We start from the raw sequence: 20469 nt of genomic DNA, 5'->3' as shown, positions 1-20469 counted from the left end.
AGATTTTTTATCCATGATAGTATCGGATGCTCATGGAGCCTTTGTTTCGGGAAGACTCATATTGGATAACACTCTTCTCGCTCAAGAAATTGTTCATGCTTTACGTACAAAATCTAGGATGCGATGAAGACTTCATGGCCATTAAAATCGACATGTCAAAGGCGTATGATAGAGTGGAATGGAATTTCTTGAAAGAACTGCTTATACGCTTGGGCTTTTATATATGATTGGTCCAATGGATAATTAGCTATGTACGATCGGTCTCATATTCTGTACTCATTGACGGATCATCCTATGGATATATTAAACCAGAGAGGTATTCGACAAGGCGCCCCGCTCTCGCCTTTTCTCTTTATTTTTTGTGCTAAAGCATTAGTGCATATAATGAATATAACGGAGCAAGATGGTCGCCTACCCGGAATGCACCTTACGCCAAACTGCCCGATCAATTCAACATCTTCTTTTCGTGGATAATAGTTTGTTCCTATGTAAAGCTACCTTTAAAGAATGTAATAAATTTCTTAGTTGCCTTAATCTCTATTAAAAGGCTTCGGCACAAGAGATTAATTTCCAAAAATCAGTGATAACCGTAGGGAAAATTTTGGACCCTTATATGAAGCAGCTAATTGGGGTATACACATGAATTAAATAAGATGGAAGCACATGCAAGTAGTTGGGTTTACCGAAACACTTTAGTGGATCGAAGAGGGATCTTCTCGGCTTCATAAGTGATCGCTGAATTGAAAAGACTCTCTCTGGTTTGAAAAGAAGTTCTTATTAAATCGGTGGCTTTGGCTTTATCGGTGTATGCGATGTCATGTTTCCGATTGGCGAAGCACCAATGTAAACAGATTACACGCACTATGACTAGTTTTTGCTGGAACGAAAGTGAAAGACAAACATAAGATGCATTGGGTATCATGTGAGAAGGTATGCTAATCAAAATCAAATAAGATCGCCTTTTTGGTTACGATCCTGTTGAAAATCAATACAAAGTGTTTGTCAATAATGAATTGCGTTTGATATTGAAATACGGCATTGCGGTGTTTTGAACGGATAGAGTTTGGAGAGCGGCTCCATGGTTCGGCTATATTCATTCTGCTCAGACTTCGGGGCTATGTATCAAAGGAATCATCTACTATGGGGCTAATGGGACACATAATAATTCCTCTATCCTTGTGAGTTTTGATGTTAGGCTTTAAACGTTCAACATCATTACACCACCAGTGTTTGAGAAGAATATATGAGATTTTAAGGATAAAACTTAAAATAGTTATGTAGAATGGTTAAATTATTTATTTAAACATTGTAGCTTCCAAAAGAAACCAATTATTACTTTCGTAAGAAAAAAGTGAGGTGTCAAAATGAGGCTTCTCGCTCAACTCAGCTGAGCTAATGATGAGTTCATATATTTCTTGAGTCAGCTCAGCTCAGTTTATTTATTATATATTTATATATTCGAACTCAGATTGTAACTCAGATAATCTTGAATCTCGTTGTTACTAGTATATATATTTATTGTTAAGCATAAGATACATCTATTTATTAATTGTTTCATCAACGATGGTGTATTTGTTATATTTTGTAACTTTTTTAATAGTAAGGCCTTGTCAAATAGAGAAAGCTTGGAACTATAAGTTTCATATTTTGTGTTACTAATAAACACATGAATTTAAATTGTTATGGATTTATTTTCTACGAAGCAAAAAGGGTGAATATCATATATGAATTAAGTTTGTCTTAGATCTCTATAGTCTATAGATTAGATATATCATACAACGACGTTCAATATTTTAGCTCTTCTTGTCTCCATATATGTTTTTTTCTTTAATTTTCTTATAAATATTTTGGGTACAACCCCTGTTCTAAAAATCCCCGCCTAGACCCGATTATTCCCCGCTTAATCGCTAAGCCCACCTTATCCGCCTCGATTAATGACTAATCCCTTAAAGAAATCAGTCACCCGATTACTCTCCGCCTAATCCGATCATTCCCCGCCTAATCCGATTATTCCCCGCCTAATCTTACATACCCCGATTATTTTTAGATTGTTAGTATAAAAAAAACTTTTTATTTTTGTTATTTAATCATTTGAATTGGGAGTTTGTAATGTTTTACAATAATTTATGTTCATATTTTAATAAAAATCATAAATATTTGTCTCAAAAATACATTTTTATGTGTACTGCAATTTTAAAAATAATATTGGATTAATATGTTTTAAAAATATTAAAATAACCCTAAAACTAATCTTCGATTAATCCCCGATTTTAATCCGATTTTCCGATTAATCGCTAGGCCCATACCGAGCGCCCGACTAGCGCCTGGCGATTTTTCAAACAAGGGGTACAACCATATATGTGTTTTGTTGATCAATAAAATTTCATCTTATCTCGCAGAGAACTTATTGAGTGATGGACAGCGTTTGTTCTTTAATTTGTGGTTGAAAATTTATCATCTACAATAAAATGCAAAAATGGCCATATTCTTCATTAAATTCCAAATTCTAGTCACAAATTATCAAAATTCAAAGCAACGCAAAATACACACAAACGAAATGTGCTTTCCAAGTAAATAAAAAGTGACCATAGTTGTTCTGGTTCGGCAAACGCAGCCTGACGACGGCTAGAGAACTTCGAAGGGTTTCTCGTCATCAGAGGGGTTCTTGAAAGCAGTGCTTCCGAAGAGCATGAAACCAACGGCGAATCCGGCGATAGCGACAATGAAAACACCGCCGTTAAAGGACATAACCGCGAGCATCACGAGATATGCTAGACCTGTCTTGAGTGTGTACACGGCGGTCTGAGCGAGCCCCGCGGCGCGGCTGGTGGAGCCACGGCCACGAAGGATCGAAGAATGGGCAAGCCACTCGACGATGACAGCGAAGAGGAAGACGATGATGAGACATAGAGCATACATGCGGGAACTTGTCCCGGGCCAGCCGGAGAAGAGAATCTCCGTGTTCTTGCCCCAGAAGAAGCTCATATGCATCACGATCATGTCGGAATTGGTTTGATTCGCCATTGATGATGATGGTGATGGTGGTGGTGGCATGTTATGCATGTTACCATGATCCATTGTATGATAAGTTTCTGATATTTTGTTTGGGACAAAATTTAGAGAAAATGGTTTCGTATTTATTGTGATGTTCTTTGGTACATCTTGTGGTCTCTTAAATGTTTTTGTGGTTGTACTCACGTTTTGACTTGTCAAACCTTGTGTAGTACAAACAAAAGTCAATATTTTAGACAACCTCTTAAATACATATTCAGTTGTTCACCTTTATTCTCATGATATAAATGGTAACACACATAATTTGAGAAAGTGATGAAATTTATATTCCTAGTGGAATTTAAAAAGTTATTCTTCTAAATGATATTTACAAAATATTTTTTATTATTTGGGACTTGAGAGTAGTGCTAGAAATCATTGAATGAAACATTAATCATCCCAATATTAGTTCATGGTGGTAAAATAGGTGAGCCAAGAGTTTAGATACAAGAAACATACAGTTTAAATCTAGGTCTAAAATTAACTAGTTTGTCACAACCCACGCTACAAAATTCATGTCATCAAGCTTTTCAGAAACCCTTAAAAAGTCTTGAAATAAAATAAATTGAAAGCGTTATTAACTTATAAATCAATGGCAACAACATTTTGTTAAGCTTGTGAGGTTCAAGTTCAGTTCAATAGATCAACAAAATTCAACTCTCCCCAATCCATCACTTGCAAAACTCTAAACATAGAACAAAGAAATTAGGCAAACCAAAACCCACGAAGACTTATCAAACTATAAAAATCTTAATTTGGCCCAAAACCTTGAACAAGAAACATATCAATCTAGGTCTAAAATTAACTGGTTCGTCACAACCCATGCTAGGAAATTCAAACTTTGACAATAAACAAGGAAAAAAGGAACCAAACTTACAGACACATAGTGGATACAACCACAAAAGAGATTTAGTAAGATCAAGAAAATAAACAAGATAGAAAAAAGGTTTCTAATGTAAGGTAGTAAATCAGTTGTAATCTCATGTGTTAGACGCAAATGTGGTCACAATTATGGGATTACTTTGCGACATAATATTACGACTAAATAGGAGTTGCTAATGAATCTCAACTTGTGATTATTTTGTGACAACAACTCTTTAGTCGATTTCTAGTCTTAAAACGTAGCAAATATGAGACTGTTTATCGACTATTTGCTACCATTGTAAATTACCGATGTTTTAGCCTCTGAATCTTGCGTAGTCTCTTAATATTTGTAAAGTAGTCACAATATCGTCCCGAATATTGGCGACCAAAAATGGTCACAAAATATAGTCCGAAAATACAAGTTTTCTTGTGGGGGAACTATGCGCCTATCTTCGCTTTTCGATCAGCCGTAGCTCCCCGTTTTCAGCCTCTTCAAGAAAGCTTTGCTTGGTAGGCGCTGCCTACTCACTCTGATTTATGTGTTCTATGGGTTTGAAAACAGGCATGATATCTGGAAAAAATTTAAAATAAATATTAATACATTTGTTAAAAAGAAAAATATGGAACTCATCAACGAACATCATCATAGGCAAGGTTTCTAAGGTCAAAATTTTTTATATAGGCTAGTTGGTTCGTGGAAAAAACTAATATTTTGACATATAAATTTCTATTATATAAGAAGTGCTTAAAATGTTTTGGAACATAAAATATAAATAAATATGTGATAAATTCACTAAATTGCAATTTTTTGTCTTCTCTACTTTAAAATGCTAAAAAAAAACTCGAAGTTATAAAAATAATGCAAGATCATCTCGTCCTAAATTTTTTTGAACGGAATACAAAATCATGTCGTTTTGGTTTAGAAAACAATATCACAGTTTTGACAAAAAAAAAAAAAACAATATCACAGCCAAAATTGATGTTGTTTAGCTCTTAAAAATTTAGGGGATTTGAAGCAATTAGATCAAGGCTTTAGTGTTTTGTTGATCATGTAATATCAATTTTAGGTACACAACTTTTGTGTCTGAGAGTAAACTCGATTTACTATAGATTTTAATTTGTTTGATTCCAAGTTTAGTTGCAATGTTGTATTTCGAAACCAAAACAGCTGCGTTTTCGAATCTGTTCATAACATCTAAAATGATATTTTAGAGACCCTGCATCCTACAGAAGATTAGTAGGAAAAATGATGTATTTAACTATCACCAGGCCATACATATATATATATATTTATTTCACTTTAAGTAGTGTTTTCATTTTCTTATACAAAAACTAAATATATCTAATTATTTACGACCAAATATATTTTATAATATGTTTTTTTATTGGTTGAAGTAGTTATAATTAATGATATTTTTATGTAAAACATGTAAATTAAGTTTTGTTACAAAAATCACAAAAACATAAGTCAATAATATCAAACGTCTACAATAGACGCTACACATGAAAAATATTACGAGTAAAATATAATTTGTGTGGAGCCCACTCATGAGTAATAGTGGGAGGAATGTCGCCCCTATAAGTAATCGTTGTAATGGATGTTTTATACACCATAGAAATGGACGGCTAAACCCCCTATATTGTGGATGACTCCGTCACCATAATTTATTTACTGTTATAATGTGGATGACTCTGTCACCACAATATTGTCGTTAAAATTTATTTCTGTTATACTAAAATTTTGGTTAATATATAAGGAGGCTTGGCCACCTATATAAAAACCTAGTATCTGAATTTGGTAAATTTAAATGATTGGCTATTAAAATTTACACATTGATTTTCTGTTTAATTATCTTCACCAACGGTCATGAAGAAAAATTTCAAAAATTTATCGCTTTTCAAACGGCTATGAACAGTAATTTTCAATCTATAAGTACACTCATCTTCACTCATTCACTCACTCAAAAATCATATCTCTCCTCCTATATTTTTCAAAAAGATTTTTGTTTAAATTTTCATTTTGGAAGATGATTAGCTTGTTTTTAATTCTTTGTTTAATCGCAATTGTTGCATGTACTTATGGTCTTTTCGTTGGGGAATTTACTCGCGAAGAATTTACCATAAGTATCGCTTTACTTTTCTATGCAAGTATGTTCTTTGTAATCGCTTGCATCATTAATATAAATGGTTCAATATGAAATAAATAATATTATTTTACTAATAATATCTATTTAATTTTGTGTTTAGATAACAAATGGCAAATATTGAGAAGGTTAAACTTCCGGCTTTCAAAATTACTGGCGCAAACTACATAGCATGGACCACTGATGTGGAACTATATTTTGAGTCGCAAGAATTATCCGAGACCTTAAAATCGGAAAATTTATCGCTCCAAAAGATAAGGAAAAAGCGATAATATTTTTAAGAACGTATCTCGATGAAAATGTGACGCATGACTATGCTCACATAAAAGACCCAACAGAGCTGTGGCAAGCTTTAAAAGCACGAATTGACAACCAGAGAGAAATAACTCTCCCTCATGCGTTAGAGGACTGGAAAAACTTGAGGTTTCCAGGACTTTGAGAAAGTGGAGGAATATAATTCTGCTATGCTGAGGATAGTATCACAATTAAAGTATTGTGGTAAGCCTATTACTGAAGCTGAAATGCTCGAGAAGACTTACCTTACTTTTCATAAAGAACACCGTGTCCTGCAAGAGATGTATAGAAATTGCGGATACAAAAGGTTCTCTGAGTTAATTGTGACTCTCATACTGGTGGAGAAGAATAATGACCTTCTTCTTAAGAACCACAACTCTCGGCCTACGGGGGCCAAAGCATTTCCTGAGGTCAATGCAACGGATGTGAAAAATCCGGAGAGAGGAAGTCAAACCTATCGAGGTCGTGGCTGTCGATTCAATCGTGGACGTGGAAGATCCTTTAACCCATAAAGCAGAAAGTCTTATACATGGGTTCGACCTGATCAAAGTTCAAAAGGAAAAGAATCCCAAGGACGTAACGCTCAAAAGCGTGAAAGCATTTGTTACAGATGTAGATCAAAGGGGCATTAGGCTCATATATGTCGAACCCCTGAACATCTTTGTAAGTTGTACTAAGAGTCCCAAAAGGGAAAAGAGAAGGAAGTAAATCTTACTGAGCACTTTGAGGGTACATCGTACCTCGAAGCTTCCAACTTTGTAAACGATGTCGACGAGACCGCTCATGCGGATAACTGAAATGCTTGTAGTGAGACTACTAGTCTCCAGTAATGCTATTGTATAGTTATTATGCATTTCAGTTGTTTTAAAATAATGTTGTTTCTAAAAAATGAACTGATATATAATTATTATATGTTTTCAATATCAATAATATTCACTTATATATATATGCTTATGTTAATTACATAGAAATGGATCAAGATTCAAACAAAACGATAACAAGGGAAAATATAAAAGAAATTTGTATACCAGATAGTGGAACAACGCATACTATTCTGAGACATCAGAGATTTTTCTCTGAATTCAAACCTATAAAGATTATTGTCAATACAATATCGGGTCCTACAGACTTGATTGAAGGAAGCGGCAAAGCAAATTTTAAATTGCCTAATGGAACAAAATTTTCCATAAATAATGCCTTATATTCTCCGAATTCTAAGAGGAATTTGTTGAGTTTCAAAGACATATATCTTCAAGGATATGAAACTCAGTCTGCAAGTGAGGATGGAAAGAAGTATATGTATATAACTTCTAATAAATCTGGAAAAAGATATGTCTTGGAAAGATTTCCCGAACTTCCTTCTGGTTTGCATCATACCTATATAGATGCCATAGAATCACATCTTGTGATCAAAAGAAATCCAGAAGATTTCGTATTATGGCATGATAGTCTTGGTCACCCAGGCACCACAATGATGTGAAAAATCATAGAGAGCTCACATGGTCACTCATTGAAAAATCATGAGTTGAATCATGGAAATAAAATGACATGTGCAGCATGTTCTCTTGGAAAATTGATCATAAGGCCATCGCCAACCAAAATTGATAAAGAATCACCAAAGTTCCTTGAACAAATTCAAGGCGATATTTGTGGACCGATACATTCACCATGTGGACCATTCCACTATTTTATGGTAATGATTGACGCATCTAGCAGATGGTCACATGTTTGTCTAGTGTCATCTCAAAATCTGGTATTTGCGAGATTTATAACTCAGATAATCAAATTAAGAGCTTAGTTCTCTGATTATTCCATTAAGAGAGTTAGACTAGACAACGCTGTTGGTGTCGGATCACGCAATTTGGCGATCGCCTTGTACTTTGCGTTGAGCTCGATGAGTTGGTTGTTCAGGGAATCAGCGTTTGATTCGGACTCTTGAAGCCTACCTTGAATACCAGAAAACTCTTCCTGGAGCTTGAAGTTCTGGTCGTACTGACCCTGCAGCTCCCCCTTTACCTGCGCAAGCTCAGATGTTAAATTGTCGACTTTGTCCTCCAGCTCGTGCTTGGAGCCGGCAGAAGAACTGAGTTCGGCCTCAAGGGCGGAGAGTTTCTTTGTCCACATGTCAATCTCCTTCTCCCGGCCAATGACCAACCCTTCGTAATGTTCGACCATGTCGTTAAATTCGCTTTGAGCCTGGCGTTATACATGAACCCGGGATGACGAGTCAGATTCGCAGAATGGCAATACAATAAAAAATATATACTTAAAAGAAAGCGAAACTAACCCGAGATGAGTGATGTGCGTGAAGCAAATAACGTTCACGAATCGCAGGGCGCCATTTGTCAAAGTCTGGCAAGATCGAACCCGATCGGGTCTTGAAGCATCGGAAGACGCTGCCCTCTTTCTCCATAGCTGTGAAGAAGAAATAATTGTACTTAATTGCTCATTTTAATGTCGTTTATCTATGTATAAATATAGAGGCCAATGGTCATGTAAAAGGGGATCCTCCTCTCAAGAGAGAAATACTATAGCAATTTTCGTATCAATTTACAAGTTCTTACGTATTCATTTTTGTCCCTCAAGAATAGTCTTTCCCACTTAACAAAATACTTGAGTGTGTGAATCCGACATCCACATTTTGGCGCCGCCTGTGGGGAAATCAGGATTCTTGAGTGGTCAGATTTCTTCTTTTCTACATTCCCGAGATAAGCGACAATGTCCGGAGGAGACGCCGTTGAGACATCATTGGCCGAAACCCTCAAAGCTATGCAGCAAACCATGTCGGACATATCACAGAAATTCTCGGATGTGGAGAAGGCCGTCGATACGTTGCAAACATCCCAGGTATCTCTTAGTCAAAACGTCAATAATATACAAACTCGTGTTCGCTCTTTAAGTGCAGGAAACCCGGTGGGAACCCGAAGAGGGATATTCAACTCGCCAAGTTCCGCTGCACGAAATGAAACCAGCGGACAAACAACTCCCGGTGCTACTAATAATGTAGCTCAGACGTCGGAAGAAGAGACGCAGCTCGGGGATGAAGAACAACTTGCAGCTCAGTACGAGCAGGAGAACCTCGACCAGTTCGAGACCATGAGGAAGGTTAGCCAGGAATTAAAAGAAATGAAATCAAAATTTCATCAGGCTACAAGTTCGGAGCCAGACATCAATCGAGTCATTGAAGAAGCAAGGCGAACCCCTTTTATCCCGCGAATTGCAAGTTTGAGGATCAAAGATTCCCGGAAGCTCAAGTTGGACCCTTACAGCGGATTGGAGGATCCAAAAAGCTATCTTGCAGCCTTTCTGATCGCTGCAGGAAGAGTCGAATTGGATGAAGCTGATGAAGACGCAGGCTATTGCAAGCTGTTTTCGGAGAATCTATGTGGCCAAGCTCTAATGTGGTTCACCCAATTAGAGCCTGGTTCGATCAGCAATTTCGACGAACTATCAGCCGTGTTCTTAAAGCAATACTCTATCCTTATGGATAAAAGCGTTTCGGATGCCGATCTTTGGAACTTAACGCAAGGATCTAATGAGTCACTTCGAGTTTTCATCACCAAATTCAAAGGAGTGCTATCAAAACTACCAAGAATCTCACAGCAATCAGCTTTATCTGCCCTACGAAAAGGATTGCGACATGATTCAAGGTTTAAAGAAGACTTAATACTTCATAAACCAGATACAATTCAGGATGCACTCTTCCGTGCAAACAATTGGATGGAGGTAGAAGACGAAAAAGAAAGTTTTGCCAAACGGAATAAACAAGAAAAGCCGGCAGTCACCGTCCCTACCAAGAAGTTCGAGCCTAGAGAGAGCAAAGGACCAAGGAAGTTTGGGTCGCAACCCTTCAACAATTCCGTCGGGAAGCAATTCCAAGGGAAAGGAAGGTCAAACACTTGGGTCCGTGATGAAAGTCTATATTGCGACATTCACAAAGTAACCGGACATTTAACCAAGGATTGCAGCGTTCTTAAAAAGCACCTCGCAGAGCTTTGGGCTAGTGGCGATCTTTCTAAATTCGATATAAAAGATTTTGTGAAGGAATACCACGAAGCAAAGGAAAACTCCAAAGATCAAGATTCCAAAAGACCAAGGTTTTCCAACGAGGAAGAACCAAGGAGTTCGAAGGGTAAAATCAATGTGATTCTAGGAGGTTCCAGATTTTGCGGAGATTCGATAAGTTCCATCAAGAAACATAGACGAAATATCCTACTCAAAGCAAGCTTAAGCGAGGAAGTCGATTTTCAAGGTGCATCGATATCATTTAATGAAGAAGAAACGCGGTACCTCGAAAGACCACATGATGATGCTCTAGTCATTACCCTTGACGTTGCTAACTTCGAAGTATCAAGGATCCTTATAGATACAGGCAGTTCAGTCGATTTGATCTTTTTAAGTACTCTAGAAAGAATGGGAATCAGCCGAGGAGACATAGTAGGACCCCCATCTCCGTTAGTTGCGTTCACAAGCGAGTCAGCCATGTCTCTCGGAACAATCAAGCTACCGGTCCTTGCCAAGAAGGTATCGAAGATCGTGGACTTCGTTGTCTTCGATAAGCCCGCAGCTTACAACATCATCCTCGGGACTCCCTGGATTTATCGGATGAAAGCAGTCCCCTCTACATACCATCAATGTATCAAATTTCCAACAACAAATGGGGTGGAAACAATTCGGGGAGATCAAGAAGCTTCACGGACGTGCTACCTAGCTAGCCACCGTATGAAGATTCAATAGCAACTAACGAAGCCCGCAAAAGAAGGACTAAGAACAAAATTTCCTAGCGGGCAGAAGAAAGATGATGTAGTAGTCGAAGTGGTGTTGGAAGAAGACAAGCCGGACCAGAAAATTAGAATTGGAGCAACTTTGACTGGCCAAATAAAAGAAGCTTTGATCGAACTCTTAAGGAAAAACAAAGCATCATTTGCATGGTCAGCAGCGGACATGCCTGGCATAAGTCCGAGTATAATTTGTCATGAACTAAACGTGGATCCAAGCTTCAAACCGGTAAAACAAAAAAGAAGAAAGCTTGGAGTGGAGCGGGCAAAAATAGTAAACGACGAAGTGGATAAACTTTTGAAGATAGGGTCCATAAGAGAAGTGCAATATCCGGAGTGGGTAGCAAACACTGTCGTTGTTAAGAAAAAGAACGGGAAAGATAGGGTTTGCATCGATTTTACAGACCTGAATAAAGCATGTCCCAAAGATAGTTTTCCGCTCCCGCATATAGATCGACTTGTAGAATCCACCGCTGGAAATGAGCTGTTAACGTTCATGGACGCCTTCTCGGGTTATAATCAGATAATGATGAACCCCAATGATCAAGAAAAGACGTCATTTATCACAGATAGAGGTATCTACTGTTACAAGGTAATGCCTTTTGGTTTGAAAAATGCAGGAGCAACTTACCAACGATTGGTGAACAAAATGTTTCACAATCACCTCGGGAAGACTATGGAAGTCTACATAGATGATATGTTGGTTAAATCATTGAAGAAAGAAGATCATGTTAAGCATTTGGAGGAATGTTTTGATATTCTCAATAAATATCAAATGAAGCTGAACCCGGCGAAGTGCACATTTGGAGTCCCATCCGGAGAATTTCTTGGCTATATCGTGACAGAAAGAGGGATTGAAGCCAATCCAAATCAAATTAACGCCTTTCTAAACATGCCATCTCCGAAAAACTTCAAAGAAGTACAACGGTTGACTGGGCGGATTGCGGCCTTGAATCGTTTTATCTCGAGGTCAACAGATAAGTCGTTGCCTTTCTACCAAATTCTAAAAGGAAACAAAGGATTCCTTTGGGATGAGAAGTGTGAAGAAGCTTTTGGGCAGCTTAAGGCATACTTAACCACTCCACCTATACTGTCCAAACCAGAAGTGGATGAAAAACTCTACTTGTACGTTTCAGTTTCAAACCACGCGGTTAGTGGAGTCTTGGTTCGGGAAGACCGTGGGGAGCAGAAACCAATTTACTACGTGAGCAAGTCAATGACGGATCCGGAAACCAGGTACACAATGATGGAAAAACTCGCACTCGCGGTGGTAACTTCGGCTCGGAAGTTGCGTCCATATTTTCAGTCCCATCCGGTTGAAGTATTAACTAACCAACCACTCCGAACAATACTTCATAGTCCAAGTCAGTCCGGACGTTTGGCGAAATGGGCGGTGGAATTAAGCGAGTACGACATAGAGTTCAAAAGCCGGATCAGTATGAAGGCTCAGGTCTTAGCAGACTTCCTGACCGAACTACCAATACCTGGAACGATAGAGCAACCGGAGAACCAAACTTGGAAATTACACGTAGACGGGTCTTCAACAAAACAAGGATCCGGAGTGGGAATCAAGTTGGAATCTCCAACATCGGAAATTCTAGAACAGTCATTCCGATTGTTATTCAATGCCTCCAACAACGAGGCAGAATACGAAGCCCTTATTGCAGGACTTCGACTAGCACAAGGAGTTGGAGCTAAAGAAATATTGGCTTATTGCGATTCGCAATTAGTAGTTAACCAATTTAATGGAGACTATGAGGCTAAAGATTCAAGAATGGAAGCATACCTCGAAGTGGTGAAGGATCTATCTAAAAATTTCTCGAAATTTGAATTAATCCGTATACCTCGGGGAGAGAATACAACTGCAGATGCACTTGCCGCATTGGCGTCAACATCAGATCCTGAGTTAAAGAGAGTTATTCCAGTAGAATGCATCTCGGAGCGAAGCATTCAAGACAGCAAGGAAACACTCGTCGTTACAAGGTCTCGAGCAGCGGCACGCGACCGTGGCGAACCAGAGATCGAACCGCCACCCAACAAACGAAGAAAGTCTAAGGGATCAAGTACATCTAACAAGGAACCCGTTGTCCTAGCTGAAGAAATGATTCCAGAAACGATGTTAGAAACCGAGCCATTACTCGAGGAGAATATTCTTGAGCCAAACGAACATCCCGAACCAGAGCCGCGGATATTTCACAAAGTTGATCAAATTCCGGCTAAAGACTGGGGGGCTGACTGGAGGGAGCCAATAAAGCACTATATCATGACAGGTGAGCTCCCAAAGAATAAATGGCAGGCCAGGAAAATGAAAGTCGTTAGCGCGAAATTTTGTCTGTCGAAGGATGCGTTATATAGACGAGGTGTCAGTGACCCTTACCTATTATGCATTTTTGGGCCCGAAGTCGAAATCGTCATGAGCGAAGTGCATGAAGGATTATGTGGGAGTCATTCATCAGGAAGAGCTATGGCTTTTAAAGTTAAAAGAATGGGGTATTTTTGGCCCACTATGATCACAGATTGTGTTAAGTTCGCCCAAAGATGCAAGCGCTGCCAACTCCATGCACCATTGATCCATCAACCGTCGGAATTATTCTCCTCCGTTTCCGCCCCATACCCGTTTATGAGGTGGTCAATGGACATCATTGGACCATTGCACAAATCAACTCGAGGTGTACAGTACCTTTTAGTCCTTACGGACTACTTTTCAAAATGGATTGAAGCTGAGGCGTATGTCAGTATCAAGGATTCGGCGGTGCAGACCTTTATTTGGAAAAACATTATATGTCGACATGGAGTTCCGTACGAAATAGTCACTGATAATGGACCGCAATTCATTTCACACGAGTTTGATGCCTTTTGTGCGGACTGGGGAATCAAAGTTAGTTATTCTACTCCACGATATCCGCAAGGGAACGGACAAGCTGAAGCCGCGAACAAGACAATATTAAGCAATCTCAAGAAACGCTTAAGTCATCTAAAGGGAGGATGGTATGAAGAACTCCAACCCGTCCTATGGGCTTATCGTACAACCCCTAGGCGACCTACAGGAGAAACTCCATTCTCTTTAGTTTATGGCATGGAGGCGGTAGTACCAGCTGAACTCAATGTGCCCGGACTTCGTCGAAAAGAAGCACCGTTAAATGAGGAAGAAAATTCAGCAATGCTTAATGATTCACTGGATACCATAAATGAAAGGCGTGATCAAGCTCTAATTCGGATTCAGAAATTACCAGCAGGCAGCAGCCCGGTATTACAATTCTAAGGTTAAAAGTAGGCCGTTCTTCGTGGGAGATTATGTATTAAGGCGCGTCTTTGACAACAGAAAAGAAGAAGGTGCCGGTAAACTCGGTATTAATTGGGAAGGACCTTACATTATTACCGAGGTGGTTCGAAACGGCGTTTATAGGTTAAAAGACCTAGAAGACAATCCAGTCAAGCGACCTTGGAATGTGATCAACCTAAAAAAGTTTTATGTTTAAAGGCTACATGCATTGTTTATGTACATGAACTACGATTTGGCTTGATCCCGAAATGGGTACGTAGGCAGCTCGAAAACGAGTTCAGCTATTAATAAAATTTTTGTTTTATTTCTTTATTAAAGGAAGAAGGTTCGGCTATGCGAACATACAAGAGATTGGACATAAAGCGTTTATTCAAGAAAAAAAAAAAAAGGCGAAGTGTCCCTCATCGTACACTTTGAACTACGAAATCCTCGTTGACGAGCAGAACACTTCAATTCCTTGACCAGCAAGATCGAGGATTGACATCATGCAGTCCGGAATTCGAGCAAAGTCAGAGATTCCAAGCTCAATCCACTCTCCGGGGTGAGATTCAAGGATGTGAAGATTTCTTGACACCGTAGTAAGCCTGCGTTGCATCCGGTTAATCCTCTTCCGGAGCCTCCTCTTTTCCGACGTAAGCTTCCGGTGTTGAAGTTCAAGTGCCTCTATGAACGCCGTCGCTGTTCCTTGGTCTCTGATTGGGAGATCTCTGATCAAAGCACATGGGGCTCGGATCTGAGATCTCGAGAGGCCGCGAAGTGGGGGAGGCTGCCTGTTTGGCTCATTTGGAACATCTTCATTCATCATTCCGATTCTGGAGAAGTCGGGCATAGATTCTGAACAGTGTAGATTGAACTCCATGCCTGTTAAAATAAAAAAAAATGGTGAGGAGTAAAGGGGAATTGAACCTATAATTTATAGGAACCCCATATCCCTAGCAAGCTACGGATTCTATCCAAGGAATGGAATGATTCGCGGAACGATTTATGCCCTCGAACGGATCCTGCATTAAAAGACGCATCTCGAAGAATATTTGGAAAAGAAGGAAAGTAGCAAATATTTCCATAAATAAAAAGGGCCGAAGCCCATTACGAGTTTTTGTTTTTAAAAAAAAAAAAGAAGAAGTGAAGAAATTGGAGAACATTTATGGGAGAGGCTCAGGAACAGGCTCCTTCATCGCCGGTTTAGTCCTCGAAGTGGACGCCTTGTTTTTGGCATCCACTTCGGAACGATCCCGAAGGCGTTTCCGGCAGTCGCTGGCCTCCTCCTCCAAGTCCTCTTCCTCTTCATCGTCGGATGGAACGGCGAAGACGGGGGCGTTCACGGGACCCGGAACCCCCTTAGCACGGAGGTACATCCGAAGCATCCTCGGGATCTCAGCAACGGAGTCGAAATTCCGCCATTCGCACTGAAAGGGATCACTTTCCAAAGCCCTGATCTTCCTCTCCACCCGAGAAATACGAGCCTCGAGTGTCTGCCTTTTGAGGCCCAGCCGTTGCCTCTCTTCACACAAGCGACGGTGCTTGTCGGCAACCTAGCATAAAGATGAATGAATAAGATGAAACAAAGAGTTTTTAATCAAAAAACTTCAAATACTTACCCTGTCAATGAAGTCGCAAGCCTCTTTTTTCTCCTTTGAAGGAAAGTGAAAGACGGCATGAGGGAAGAGAACGCCGGCCGGTTCAAAGCCGTCGCCGGACAAGAAGAGTGGGCTGCCGGGATCAACGGGGGCTACTGTTTCGTTTTCCATTCTTAAAATATTTCTCAAGTAAGATTCTAAAGTCATGTTTAAATAAAGCTTAGAAGTAGGTAAGCCTTTATTTATAATGATTTAGGGTTTTTCTTGAAACCATAAACCCAATAATGGTAATGTGTCCGAGTGGTTTAAACCATTTTTGGAAATCGTGAAAAAGCACTTTTTGCATTAAAGACGAGCCGTTTTCCTTACTTATAAGAAGGGAAAGCGCAACCGCCGCATTAACTACAAAAGTTTCTATGGCCCAAGCCCAACAAATTTATCGAGTTGACTAAACCCGAAGTGGGGAACTCGCTTTAAGCCGAGCTCAGTTCTCGCATTCTAAAGAGAAAGGTCTGATCAGCCTAAAAATCTCGAAAGCATTGCCACAAGGCCACAAAAGGTTAAAAAGCGGACTTTGCAAACCCGCATATAATTTTAACCAAACCCCCTTGGGTCACAACCTAGAAAGGTTTAAAAGCCTCCTCAGGCAAATATCTTGTTCAAAAGAAAATAAAGCCTCCTTAGGCAAAAATAAATTCGAGATTAAGTCTTAAAATAAAAAGGGACAATCCCCAATTTAAAGTGGACACAGCCACTACGGAGCGATCTCCACCTCGGGCTCCTGTTCAGCAACCAGAGTTTCATTCACCTCCTTGACTGGTGCTTGATCAGATGAAGCTCCCTGACCACCCTCCGCGGGACAACCAACCTCCGGAGTAACCTCCGATACCACAGGAGCTACGGGCGGGACAATGCCCTCCGTCTCACTTGAACCTGGAAATAATAATTCCAGTCAATCAGAGGTACAAGGTAAGAAAAGGTAAGCCTTAGGAGCCAAGCGTTACCTGCCCAGTCTAAACCTGATTCACTTATTGGAGGTGATTCAGTAAAGAATGCCTCGAAGTCAAGCGGGTTGAAGGCCGAAGTGGGAAGAGCTGCCAAGCGACTCCGTTTTTCAGAAAGGTTAGTCGACAGCTCGGTCCTTTCTTGCTCTTCGGAGAAATCTGCTTCATGGATTTGATCCAGCAGAATCAGGTTACTTTCGTGCTCCTTGATGTCTGACTCCAAGTCCGACCTAGCCTTCTCAGTCTGCATGAATCGGATGGCCCCTTGGATCAACTCCATCCCGCGTCCCTTGACCTCTTTTCTGGCTTTTGATGCCGACCTCGCCAACTCGGAATCACGCAATTTGGCGATCGCCTTGTACTTTGCGTTGAGCTCGATGAGTTGATTGTTCAGGGAATCAGCGTTTGATTCGGACTCTTGAAGCCTACCTTGAATACCAGAAAACTCTTCCTGGAGCTTGAAGTTCTGGTCGTACTGACCCTGCAGCTCCCCCTTTACCTGCGCAAGCTCAGATGTTAAATTGTCGACTTTGTCCTCCAGCTCGTGCTTGGAGCCGGCAGAAGAACTGAGTTCGGCCTCAAGGGCGGAGAGTTTCTTTGTCCACATGTCAATCTCCTTCTCCCGGCCAATGACCAACCCTTCGTAATGTTCGACCATGTCGTTAAATTCGCTTTGAGCCTGGCGTTATACATGAACCCGGGATGACGAGTCAGATTCGCAGAATGGCAATACAATAAAAAATATATACTTAAAAGAAAGCGAAACTAACCCGAGATGAGTGATGTGCGTGAAGCAAATAACGTTCACGAATCGCAGGGCGCCATTTGTCAAAGTCTGGCAAGATCGAACCCGATCGGGTCTTGAAGCATCGGAAGACGCTGCCCTCTTTCTCCATAGCTGTGAAGAAGGAAGAATTGTAAAAATTGGAATTTTAATAAAGACAAAAGTTTAAGTGTGTGTAAATCACCAAACCTGAAAGTGATTTGACTTGAGGTACAAGAGCAGGCTTCAGCCTCGAGGGAGCATCTCGAGATTCAGAATCTCCCTTTTTCGGAGACGCACTCCGGGCGGTCTTCCCACTATCAGGCTGGGAAGAGGAGGACATATCAACCGGTCGCGGAGGACCCATTGGTTCAGAAGGAGGGGATGACCGAGGTGAGCGGTCAGTCCGGGCCCTTGACTTTTCCCTCTGCGGGGAAGGATCACTGCGAGAGGACTTGTCTCTCTTTCGGCGAACCAAGTTCTTGATTGGCTCGTTACTAAAATCATCTCGGGAAGGACGAGGTGAATCACGGCGAGGAGATCGATCCCTCCGAGGAGAACGTGAGTCGCGACGGTCGCGACGGGGAGTTAATCTGAAGGAAGCGACAGATCGGGCTCCCTCGGTACTGCCATCATCGACCAGCAAGGTCCTACTATAGTCCTTCTTGTCTATGGAAGTCGTGAGAAACTTTTTCTTCTCCTCGCAAGCCTCAGCCATCGGCTTGGAAAGCAACTTACGTTTGGCCGCAAGGGCCCGAGATGACATTCCCTGAGTTGAGGGAGGGGGAGGAATTTGGTGAAGATGACCAGGCGGACTCATCCTGAGTCTGTGGTTAGCCTCTATGAATCGTTCGAGAGTGAAGGAATTCCAAAGGGTTTCCCCTTCAAGAATTATTTTGAAGAATTCGATGAACTCTTCAGATGGGAGATTGGAAGCGATGAAAGCTGCGAAATGAAACAACGGTGTTAGTTAATAAAAATAAAGAAACAACCGGGAAAGATACGGGCAACCTAATCTCTACCGGGTTTCGCCGACCACTTCGAAGGGAGGAAATCTGCAAGATTTCCAATCGAAGCGGGAGTTTTCTTAATTAAGAACCAAGGATGATGCCAATTTTCATCCTTGTTTGGAAGATGCGAAATGATGTTCCTGTTGGCGTTAGGATATGCTGAGAAATACCCCGTTTTCTTCGATGAGCTTCTCACGCTTAGAAGCTCATTTAGTTCGGCGACTCCGATAACGTAACCGGCCTCCGCCGCGATTGTTATAATGCCGAGAATAGTACGAAGAAGATTGGGGGTTAATTGAGGAAGAGCGATTTCAAGAGCCGCTAGGTATAAAATTAGGGCTTCGGGAAGAGGAAAGGTCAGCCCGCAACCCTTGAAATAAATCTCATACACACAGAAGTAACCATCGCGATGGTTCTCTGGAGATTCTGTGGGGGAAGCTATTTGAGCTTCCGCCATAATTTCCGGCGGAATCCGGCAAAGCTCTCTCAATCGCTCGAGGGATTGAAGAGTACAAGTGGACCTAAAGTGCGGACCGGCAATATCACCAGGGCAGGTGCACTCGTCGTTACTAGAACGCCTCTCGTCGAAAGACGGAGACTCGGGTCTATCGGAGTCGGAAGTCATTGGGAAGAAAGAGAAATTCAAGATCCGGCGAAGAAGGGTTTTGGTGAAGGAACGAAGAGAGAGGTTTTGATTAAAGTACAAAAGTAAAAGAAGAGAGTAATGGTGAAAAGAAGTTACCTCAAGCTAATGATGAAACCGCCTCGGAAGTCGTGTGGGAAGTGGGAAGGTTTTTCCTGTTTTAATAGTAATTAATCAATATACGGTCATAATGATGACAAATGTCACTCGGTTAAAAATGGCTAGTGCCGAAATTAAAGGAGTGATGAGATTTTCGGCGGGAAATCAGAAAGATTTTCGAGCGCAATCTTTGGCCACTTGAGCATTTAAAGTCCTCCGAATTGGAATAGCACTTCGAAGAACTTGGGGGGCTAATTGTTGGTGTCGGATCCCGCACCAGAAGTACGAGACCAACCAAAGATTGCCACGTAATCAAGATAATGGCCCATAAAGGATGAAGCCCATTGGACCCGTGAGCTGAAGGGATGGTCGAAGTGGTTGTCACCATTTCGAGAATCCGAAGTGACTGCACTGTGACACGAGTTCGGTGTGGAAGACACGGGAAAGTCGGTTCAAGGACACTTGGGCCAAAAGAGGCGAGGCCCATGAAGATCAGAGTCAACTCAAATTCAAACGTTGAGCATTAAAGCCAAAGAATCAAAACGAACACATTTAAGAAGAAATAATTGTACTTAATTGCTCATTTTAATGTCGTTTATCTATGTATAAATATAGAGGCCAATGGTCATGTAAAAGGGGATCCTCCTCTCAAGAGAGAAATACTATAGCAATTTTCGTATCAATTTACAAGTTCTTACGTATTCATTTTTGTCCCTCAAGAATAGTCTTTCCCACTTAACAAAATACTTGAGTGTGTGAATCCGACATCCACAAATGCTGGTGAATTCACATCCCAAGCATTCAATGATTATTGTATGGTAATAGGAATTGAAGTTGAACATCCTGTAGCTCATGTTCATACAAAAAATGGCTTGGAAGAATCATTAATTAAACGTCTGCAATTGATTGCAAGACCATTGATAATGAGATCAAAACTTCTAACCTCTGTATGGGGACAT

At 40.6% G+C, this 20469-nt stretch overlaps 2 protein-coding genes across 2 annotated transcripts; both read right to left on the bottom strand.

The window, feature by feature from the left end:
• Nucleotides 1-2464: 2464 nt before the first annotated feature.
• Nucleotides 2465-3288, bottom strand: LOC9316921 (copper transporter 6). Its single transcript, XM_002878976.2, has one exon. The coding sequence runs from the start codon at nt 3076-3078 to the stop codon at nt 2626-2628; it is 453 nt and encodes a 150-aa protein (XP_002879022.1). The 5' UTR covers nt 3079-3288; the 3' UTR covers nt 2465-2625.
• Nucleotides 3289-6854: 3566 nt separating this feature from the next.
• LOC110229254 lies at nt 6855-18476 on the bottom strand. The gene is made up of 3 exons (XM_021029001.1): nt 18059-18476; nt 7094-7185; nt 6855-7004 (listed from the first exon to the last, which is right to left on the bottom strand). The coding sequence occupies exons 1-3, from the start codon at nt 18474-18476 to the stop codon at nt 6855-6857; spliced, it is 660 nt and encodes a 219-aa protein (XP_020884660.1).
• Nucleotides 18477-20469: the final 1993 nt, after the last annotated feature.

Source organism: Arabidopsis lyrata (assembly GCF_000004255.2).
Source record: "Arabidopsis lyrata subsp. lyrata unplaced genomic scaffold ARALYscaffold_4, whole genome shotgun sequence".
NCBI classification, from domain to species: domain Eukaryota; kingdom Viridiplantae; phylum Streptophyta; class Magnoliopsida; order Brassicales; family Brassicaceae; genus Arabidopsis; species Arabidopsis lyrata.
Note: the sequence above shows the minus strand (reverse complement) of the source record. Positions and strands in the feature narration are given on the sequence as shown.